The sequence below is a fragment of the Mandrillus leucophaeus genome, unplaced genomic scaffold, assembly GCF_000951045.1.
Source record: "Mandrillus leucophaeus isolate KB7577 unplaced genomic scaffold, Mleu.le_1.0 Scaffold329, whole genome shotgun sequence".
Taxonomy (NCBI): Eukaryota; Metazoa; Chordata; class Mammalia; order Primates; family Cercopithecidae; genus Mandrillus; species Mandrillus leucophaeus.
In genome coordinates, this window is record NW_012103465.1 from 151,684 (window position 1) to 161,869 (window position 10,186).

The 10,186-nt window shown below is 38.4% G+C and overlaps 1 protein-coding gene across 1 annotated transcript in view; it reads left to right on the top strand.

Annotated features, from left to right (window-relative positions):
* SMARCA2 (SWI/SNF related, matrix associated, actin dependent regulator of chromatin, subfamily a, member 2) overlaps positions 1-10,186 on the top strand; it is a 189,089-nt gene that overhangs the window by 78,871 nt on the left and 100,032 nt on the right. Inside the window, exons 19-20 of the mRNA XM_011988407.1 lie at positions 1,827-2,069; positions 3,490-3,603. Of these exons, the coding sequence (XP_011843797.1) occupies positions 1,827-2,069; positions 3,490-3,603 (357 nt within the window). The remainder of the gene's footprint in view (positions 1-1,826; positions 2,070-3,489; positions 3,604-10,186) is intronic.

Below are 10,186 nucleotides of genomic sequence, written 5' to 3' on the forward strand. Positions count from 1 at the left end.
GAAACTAAGTTATGTCCAAAATTGAATAGAATCTCTATTTCTGGGGTCTATTCTATCTCTGCATTAAACTCTTGCTCTGGGAACTGAGAGTTCCCTTCATGGCATCATAGGAAACAACAAAAAGGAAATGTGTTCCCAGGGGAGGTTTAATAATTGAGATGGCACTGGCAACGATGTTGTGTTCCACCTCCTCACACTCAGAGATGAATTTGGCAGTGTCGAAAATGATGTGTTTTCAATATTACTATGGGAATGTATTTGTACATTTGAGATCCTTTTAAAAAAATTCATATTGTGTCATCTGCATATGTATTTCAAGATTCATTGGAGATGCCTGGTAATGAGATGCATTGCTTTTATTTGTTACTGGAGAAATGGAGCTATAGAAAGGGGTAGTAATTTTGTCCAAGTGGAAGACCTAATTAGTAGTAGACCCAATAGCAAAATCAAAGGCCTCTGATTCTTTATTACTTCATAAGCTAAATTAGGCAAGAAAGTAGATTTAGGATATTTATTTAAATATATTTTTATCTGCTTACCTCTTTTCATGCTATTGGTAAGTTTGAGGCAGTTGATTGTACAGTTTTAATTATCCTTTAAGCACTTTCCTTAGAGGTGGTGGAGGAAGGAAGAAAAATTGAGGTAGGTTTTTTGTTTGTTTGTTTGTTTACCTATACATCCCAGCCTGACTGATAATTTTATTCCTTTTCCCCCGGCATGTCTGATGCTTCTAATGAGGAAGGCAAGGACTGTATAGAATACTTCCCTCATCTCCCTTCTGTCTCTAGGAGCTTTGCAGCAGGATCTGGGGACATCTGAGCACCAGATGTTTTTCTTGGCCATAGCCACTGTTTTGTAGAGAATGGATAGACTTAGTGGAACATTCCTCATTGTTCTCACTTTAAGAAACTGAACAGTGCTCTTAAGAGGACTGAAGGGCAAGGCATGAGAGAGGAAAGGGACTGTGTAGACAGGATAGAGGACTGGGCCATTTAAGCATTCTGGACGTTTTATGCAATAGTCATGTTGGGGAAGTATGCTGTATTTAATTCTGCAGTTTTGGCATAAATAGAGGAATGATATTTTTGCACTGCCCTTTCTGCCAGTGAGTATATACTTTTATTTTAGATAAAACAGGGGTCCTAGATCTGGCAGGTAAGGAATGTGCATGTATTGAGGGAGCTTGGTTGTCAGACCTAATTTTTGAAGAGCTGTATGTACAAATTTAATGTGAAATGGTCCAACTTTTAAATGTTAGCAACCAGTCCAAACAAAACAAAACACACTTCCCAGCCAAGCCCTAAAGGTAGTAACCAGCCAGGCTAATAGAAAAGAAGGTATGGAGCCAGGAATATCTCAGCTGTAGAACCTGCTAGGGCCATCTTGGAAAAATCAGTCATTAACCTCTGCTTCAGGTGGGTACCTATATTCTGCGCCTGTCATGAGCCGAAATAGCATGACAATGAAATCTGGGATAGCTGTCATGATACAGTATTACTAGAAGGGGCACTGGATGGGGAGATACAGGATCCACATGTAGGAACAACCATGTCATTCTGGACCCAACTTTCTTTCTTTGTAAAAAGTTGATTTGGAATTACGAGGTCTGTAAGGAACATTGTTGCTTTAACATTCTATTATTACAGGATGTCTTATGCGGCCTATCAGGCATGAGACATTGTTGAGATTCTCTTGTCTCAAAGGTAATCACAGCATATCATATACCAAGGATGGGTTCTTTGGTTTCCTGCACCACTACTTGCTTGTTGGAAATAGTTGTATTTTCCCTTGCTTACTACATGTCCGTCCTTCCTCTTATGTTATAGATTCGGTGGAAATACATGATAGTGGATGAAGGCCACCGAATGAAGAATCACCACTGCAAGCTGACTCAGGTCTTGAACACTCACTATGTGGCCCCCAGAAGGATCCTCTTGACTGGGACCCCGCTGCAGAATAAGCTCCCTGAACTCTGGGCCCTCCTCAACTTCCTCCTCCCCACAATTTTTAAGAGCTGCAGCACATTTGAACAATGGTTCAATGCTCCATTTGCCATGACTGGTGAAAGGGTACTGGTCTGACTTTTGTTTTTTCTACTGCATGACAATGACATGAAATGAAAGGCCCTAAAGCTGGGAACATTACTGCCACAGAACACCCGCAGGGTGGTTTACAATGTTGTTTATTTTATGAAACCCATCGGTGGGTGGACATGGTCTTGTGGTGGGGTTATTTTCCCCTCCTAGGAAAATGGATCTAGTGGTATACAGGGCATCTAACCCCTTTGTCTTTTGCCAGCATGTTTACCAGGCTACCAGAAAAGGGTCCCTACTGGTGGAACCAGTGGGCCACAGGGAGGATGAACATGGAGATATTTTGCTGAATTAATTTAACCAGACCAAATTAACAACTAAATACAAGCTTTAAACAAATCTTTCCTTGTTATAAACTTGGAGTTCCCTTTGAAATATTTCCACATGAAGAGTTTGTGTGTAAAACAGAACTAGTTTTCACTAATTTTCTGCACACTTTTCTTTTTTTTTTTTCTTTTTAGGTTTTAATGAGAGTTTCAGTTTTGTGTGTACATAAATTGTCTTCCTGGAGTAGCCATTTATTTTCCAGTTTCTTACTGTTCCTTCCACTGTCTTCTCTTAAGACCTCATTTATGAAAGGAAGACAATGGGCCGTTGCAAGAAAAGAAATGGGCACATGTCATTTTCATAGTGGTTCCTCATTCATAGGAATGAAAAGCCACTAAAAATGCTTTAGTAAAATTTCAGTTTGAAGTATTTGGCCCTTTGATTTTGAGGCACATGGGCCCCTCCTCAGTGGTTAACTCACTGGCTTGCCCATTTGTAGAAAGTAGTGTCAATCAACTCTGCCCCCTAGAGGTTAATAGGAGAAGGTGAAAGAGAAAGCCGGGAAATTTGTAAGTTTGGCTAAATTTGAACTAGATAGGGCTGAGAAAAGGAAAGGAGTGAAGTTAGAGGGACTTAGAGGTCCACCAGCATAAACTGGATCGACTCTTGTTCCTCTTCTTTATATGTGCAAGCCCCTGTTCCTTTAGTATGTTTCTGTGTCTGAGACAACCAAGACGAAGGGCCTAACTTAAGGCTGCCTCTTTAAATAGGGAACATATTAACTATTGCCCCTCTTCTCCCATTCTATCTCAATCTTCAGTCCGTCTTCATTGACAGTCATATTCCGTACAATTTGGGGCTGTTGACACTACTGATAAAAACTGGTGGCTTCTGGACTCTTTTCCATAGAACTCAGCATTAAGACAAAGATCTATTTAGAGGTCATTTTGTTACCGCTTGGTAGGCAGGTGGGAAGATAATTCAGAGGTAGATATGATAGGCTTAAACCTGGCTTTAATGCATGTAAAATGTTAATCATGTATTGAACCATATAAGTGTAACATAAAGCTTTGTTGTATGAAACATCCTTTTCTTTAAAACATCAAATTCATATGAGCCTCTCTTACAGGTGGATTTAAATGAAGAAGAAACTATATTGATCATCAGACGTCTACATAAGGTGTTAAGACCATTTTTACTAAGGAGACTGAAGAAAGAAGTTGAATCCCAGCTTCCAGAAAAAGTATGTCGCACAGTCAAAAGTTGTGGGGTTTTTTTTCCTCCAGCAAATATATTTGAAGTACCTGCCTCTGAGATTGTGTTTCTGAAACAGCAGACTCATATTGTAGTTAGAAGTATCTTGAAAATATCTTAAAGTGCTTTTTTGTTTGATAGGGCTAGAGAGAGAAGGGAAATTATAGCATTTGCAGCCTGTTTTCCAAAAGCGTTCGAGCGGATTTTATAAAATTATCAAATTCATTGAGTCTCATTTACATTTTAATTTTAGATTTTTTTTTTTTTAAGTGGCCTCATTGAGTTCACTGTTGCAGGCACTGTAGAATTGTTCTGCTTATAAGTGAATGGAATATTTGACTTTGGGGACTTGTGTCATCATTGAAGGGGATGGGAAACATTTGCAGGTTTTCTAGAAATGTATTTAGTATTTGATGTTTGTGATGTCACCATTCTGACAGTAAGTGAAAAAACAAGAGTTTCTGCAAATTACAGACACACCATCTAATTATTTGGGGACATTATTTTTGTTCCGTGCCATAAAAATTAAGTTCCTGTGACCATGTTAAGCCAGTATTTTTCAGACTAACTTTTGGAAACTTAGTTTGTGGTCCTTTAGAACAGCTTCTGAGCCCTTCGCTCTGTGTTTTGGGGTTGGATTTGAGTATTAGTTTACTATGTTTCTGATCGTATTTTGGAACCATGCATATTTGAATTCTAAGTTTCATTCTCTTAAAGATAGTTTAGCATTGTATACTATTTGTTGCATGAGGTATTTTGATTGGAGTTTTTTCTTTAGAAGAGCCAATTCTGAGATGTTTTATTTTTTGCATGATTGTGGTTTTTCTGGGTAACGACTCTATTTTTGGACAGATCAGTTCCTCCTGTTCATTTTTAAGTGGGAGTTGTCAAGATGGTGTACAAAGTTGATCACTTTGTTAAGAGAGAATTTTACTCCCTAATCCTTTATGCATTGATAGTCTGAAAAAAATTAAAAATGATTTTTATACCATGCATGTCTCAGTGAAAGTCTAAGTATTTAAGTATTTTGTTCTGCTGGTGAATGCATCTTGGGTGTAGAATGCTGTTGATACTCCCTTGGACTTCCTGTGGTCTTGGCCTCTGGGTAGCACCCTTTCTGTTCAAGATGGAGTTTAGTTACTGAGTAGATAAATTGGTAAATGGGTATAGTGGCCATGTGGGTGCCTTGAATTACTTCCTAGCATACAGTTACAGTGATTCTGCAAGTGATAGAGATGGAATGTTAATTATTTTAATTTATCACATAATTTCTTTTCTTTAGAAGAGGTATAAAATAAAAGGCAATTAACTGAAGCCTTTCATTTATTCATTCCATAAAACTTCTTAATCTTGTTCATTCATTTCTAAGACTGGCTAATACAGATAGATTTTTAAAAATATATTGCAGGTTGAAAGTATGTTATGTTTTAAGAAAATCCACTAGAGAAAAATTGAAATTTTTGCAGCTTAAGAATTATGAGGTGATTAATTATATCACAGAGGAATTCTTTGCTTTACAAAAATATTTATTTTATGGTTCTTTCTGTAAGAGAAGTTCCTGAGTATACTTGAAGGATGATAAAATTTTTTAAAACTGTGTTTACCCTCAAATTGTCAAGAGTATGTCTCCTGCGTGAAGTATACATGTACTCTCTAGCACCCAGAGTATTATATTTGAGATACGTAAAATAGTGTGTGGTATTATATATGGCTACCTTTAGAGGTATCTGTATCTTTAAAGGCAGCCATGTTATCTTTTCCTGGAGGAACTTGGTGGAGTGGAAATCATGGGCTCTGCTTGTCAGAGTAGGCATGGGTTTCACCACATTTTCCATCTCTTACTATGTGAACTTGGGCAAGTCATCTAAACTAAACGGGTCTTAGTGTTCTTATCAGTGATCTGGAAGATAAATGACTCTACCTTATGGAGTTCTGAGGATTAAAGGGATGTAGGGCTCCTAATACCATGCCAGGCACGTGGTAGGCACCCAACCAGTGACAGCTGCTTCGGCGTATTCCTTATTTTCTACTCATGTTGCTGTCTCTGTTATTAACAGGACTTCCATTTTCCTATTCTTCAAGCTCTTTCTCACTGTTTTCTTGTCTTTGCTATCCTTCCAGTAGCCCCCCTGCATCTCTCTCCGTAAACTTTTCAAGTGCTTTGTGTTTGTATGTGGTTGTTGTTGATATGGCTGGGCTGATGTTCATTTTCTACTTTTTCAGCCTTGTTAGGGTTTTTTTTTTTTTTAACCTGGGGAAAGTTGGAAATCTCATTGCCATCTTAGGGGGTAAAGAAGTTTCTTTTACCACCATTGCTTACAGCCACAAACAACATGTATGTCTTACTTAGCCTGAATAAGGAATCCAGAAAGGAACTATGGCAGATGAAGGAAAAGGCTAAATACTTTCACAGGAGTAATTCTCAAATGTTTTTATGAAAAAAGAACCATATAGGAAAGAGGCTTTTACTTTGATTTTTTAATTTATGTGTAGTAAAATTTGCTTCTTTTGGTGTATAGTTTTATGAGTTTTGACAAATGAAGAGTTGTGTTAACCATGCCCACAACAAAAATTCAAAATAATGTAATCATCCACCCCTTCAAAAAAAATTCCCTGGTATTCCCCAGTGCTACTTCTTTTCAGTCAAACCCTCCCTCGGCTCTTAGCCTCATGCAGCCACTAATCTGTTCTCCATCCCTGTCTATAGCTTTGTCTTTTCCAAAATGTCATATGAGTAGAATAAGACAATATATAACCTTTTGCATCTGTTTCTTTTTTTATTTGGCAAAATGTGTTTCAGATTCATCCATGTTGTCGCATGTATCAATAGTTGGTTCGTTTTTATTGTTGAATAATATCCCATTATATGGATGCAGTGCAGTTTGTTTGACATTTGGGTCATTTCTAGTTTTTGACAATTATGAATAGAGCTGCCATATACCTTCATGTGCAGGTTGTTGTGTGAACATAGGTTTTCATTTCACTTGAGTAAACGCCTTAGGTATATGACTGCTTGATCGAATGGTCAGTGTATACACAGATTTATAAGAAACTTCTGCATTGTTTCTTAGACTGTCTGAACCACTGGGTAGTCCCACCAGAAATATATGACCATTCTGCTTCCTCCACATTCTCATTAGTGCTTGGTATTGTCAGTTTTTCAAGATTTCTAGCCATTCAATAGGTGCATAGTGGCGTCTGGTAACTTTAATTCGCATTCTCTAATGTCTAATATTGTTGAGCATCTTTTCATGTGCTTTCTCAGGTGAAACTAAAGCAGGTATATAAAGGCCACAATTTTGTAAATGCAGGTCAACCACATAGGAAAATTAGCTTTAATATTAGTCTAATGAAACACTTAATGAGCAAGGGAATATACCCACCCCCAAACCACCAACACCGCCCAGCCGTTGGCATAAAATCCATTTCTTATGCGCGGGAAAGAATGCCAAATAGAAAGGGGATTATATAAGAACAACTTAAGCTAAATAAAAATTGATTTTTCTATTTAGCTCCCATTTAAGGTTATCTGTGCTGACTCTTTTGTTAATTCATATTATCAAGAATCAACTATACTTGCAATTGGCTGGGTATTTCTTTATGTCTAAAAATGCCAAAATATGTATTTAATGTCTGAGGTTAACTAGAGGTTGACCTACCAGAAGTCAGTCCTGATTCTGATATAGTTTGTGTAAAACACCAACAAAGCTTTGCTTACATTGGCAATTTGTGTATTCATTATATCAAATTTTGGAATGCTTAGCATAAATAATCATTACTTTGTTCCTCTCTCATGCCATAGAGTTTAGAACTTGAGACTTTCATAAATTGAATCATATTGTTTAAAAATCTCAGTTCACAAAGCAGTGATATATCACATGTAGTTTAGGTTTATTATTCCAATAATACATCCTTTAGGGAGGGGAATTATAAATGAAGAATAGTATTCAGGCAGAAGCTATGAACAAAGTTCAAATACTTCTACAGGGGTATGTAAGAAGAAATGCTGGGCCAATATAGTGACCTGACTTGCCTACTTTTAGGGACTAGTTAGGCCATTTACTAACATAAGAATGCTTAGGAGATAAGTACCAAATACATGAGGTCAGCACCTCAGTTTTACGTATGTTTTAAACGAAAATAGCTCCAGTGGCTCTCACAAGTCTTAACTTCCTGGGAGAATCACCCCCGTGAAGAAGTCACAAGTTTCATTTGCTATAGCACCAGTATATTTTGAGGAGCTTTCACATGCATGCTCTAAACAGATGCCATCACATTTTTTTGGGGGGCGAACTCAGACTCAACCGAGTTGGAGTTGGCACGATTATTATAAAAACTTCTTGCGTCACTGTGATTCAGTGTGGTGGCTTTAGAATTGTTCAGCCCATCCCTTTTCTTGATACATACCTGTTGATTGCCTGCTCTGTACATTGTGCTGCACTCAGGCCAGGTAGGAGGCATAATACACCAGAAATGGGAGGCATGATGTGAGAAGTCAACAGACTTGGCTGTGGAGGTGAGGGCTACTCACACTGAATAATGGCGTGGCAATGCAAAGCAACATCATCCCACCAATCAGAATGAATGACTCAGGAATTCAGGTGGTTTAGGACAGGGGTACGCAGTATGTACACATGGGTGTATGTGTTGGGGAATGCTTATTAGTAATCCACTGGGTGGAGAAAGATGTTAGAACAATCATATATATTGATCTTTCTCTTAAAAAAATCTTTACTGATATTTAACATGCAAATTGACACTGGTACCTTTGTGGTACGTGTGTATGTGTGTCTGAAAGCCAGTCATGTGCTGGGAGTATACTGTGTAGGTTATCCCAGGGGAAGCGTGAGAGTGGGTCTCCCCCACCGGGAGCATCTGATAGTCCATTCATCTTTGTTGCCTGGTTCATTTACTTTCTGCCGATGGTAAGGCATTATGGGTCTCCCTGCGCCCAGATGAGGAGATTTAGTATGATCTGATTTTAACTAAACTACCACCACTGGTCCCCAGAAGGGTTTAAAAGGATTCTGCAAAGGAGTGCAGGTTGAAATCACATAAGCATAGATGAACAACGGGAAAAAGGCCATCCTGTCTCTTCTCCCATTCCTAGTGTTGGTGTTCAACAGCCGCATCATGGTACTTGGGCTGGAGTTGACGAAAAACATTAGATATCATCAAACTGGCAGCTTTAAATAGGGATATAAATCAACTTCCTTTAACATTGACCCATGCCCTGAAAGTAACTCATGTCTTGAGACATTAATATTAGTGCATGCATATAGTAATTCATAAATAAATATGTAGAGGTGTATTGGGAAAATGAGCTTTAGCATGTCTTCTTGTTTTTCTTCTCCATTATCAAAAAAGCTTACTGACAAACTTCTTTGAGAGAAATGAAAGGGAAATTGGCTTTGGCTGATAGTGTGATTGGGAAAGATCTTAAAAAGGGTCCTCAGGGTAGAGTAGAGTTAGAAAGGAGCCTTAAGACTGAGTAAGGACATCCCAGGCCTGGGAAAAAGTACAAAAACAAACCAAGTGGCATGGAGTTGTTTGAGAAGGCTCTGGGAGCAAACATAAAATACAGTTGTGAAGCTTATGTGATTTTGATCATGTGTATTAAATCCCCTAATTGTGTGAGGAAAGAGACTCTACCTTCCAAGAGCAGCCATCAGGTCCTGGAGAGCAGCTTGCCTCTCTGCGGACTTGATCTCTTTGAGGATGCTTGCATCCCTGTCTCCATGGCATCACCATGCGTGCCTCCTGCTTTCCAAACTCCTTCACTTCCAGCCCTTAGCAGTGGCTGACTGATAGGAAGGTGCTTGAGTGTTCTTTCCTGAATTCTGGATCTGCCTTCCCCAAATGCATAAGCATCAGCCGTGCCTTCTACATTCAGGAAGGTTTGATCAAGCCAGGAGGGAGGTGCAGGTGAAGGTGAACCTCAGGCAGAGCTAGGAAGCCTGAAAATCTCCTTCGTCATCCTAACATGGAGCTTAAAAGAGTGGATTCTATTTCAAATCCTAACTGTGCCATTGAATAGCTATATCTTTGGGCCTGTAGCTAAACGTCTGTGGTGCTCAGATTCCTAATCTATAAAATGAGAAGGCTAAATGTAGCTATCTCAGTAGAGCTCTTTTGTGTGTTAAATGAGGGAAGGCACGGAAAGCGCTTTGCACTTTGCACAGGGCCTTTTCTATGGAAAGAGCCCAGTAATATTAGTCCTTGATGTCATTTTACCATTATACTTGTTAAAGTCTAACGTCGTTCAACATTTTTCTTTACCATTATCAAATGTCATTGTGAGTTAACAGCTCTTGAAAAAGTAGAAGGCTGGGGTAATCACTTCACAATGTATGTGTATATCAAAATATCACAGACATACCTTAAATATATGTAATTTGTGTTTCTATATATTATACCTTTTTAAAATATTATACCTTGATACAATTATACCTCAGTAAAGCTGAAAAAAATTAGAATTTTTTTTTATTATACTTTAAGTTCTAGGGTACATGTGCACAGTGTGCAAGTTTGTTACTTATGTATACATGTGCCATGTTGGTGTGCTGCACCCA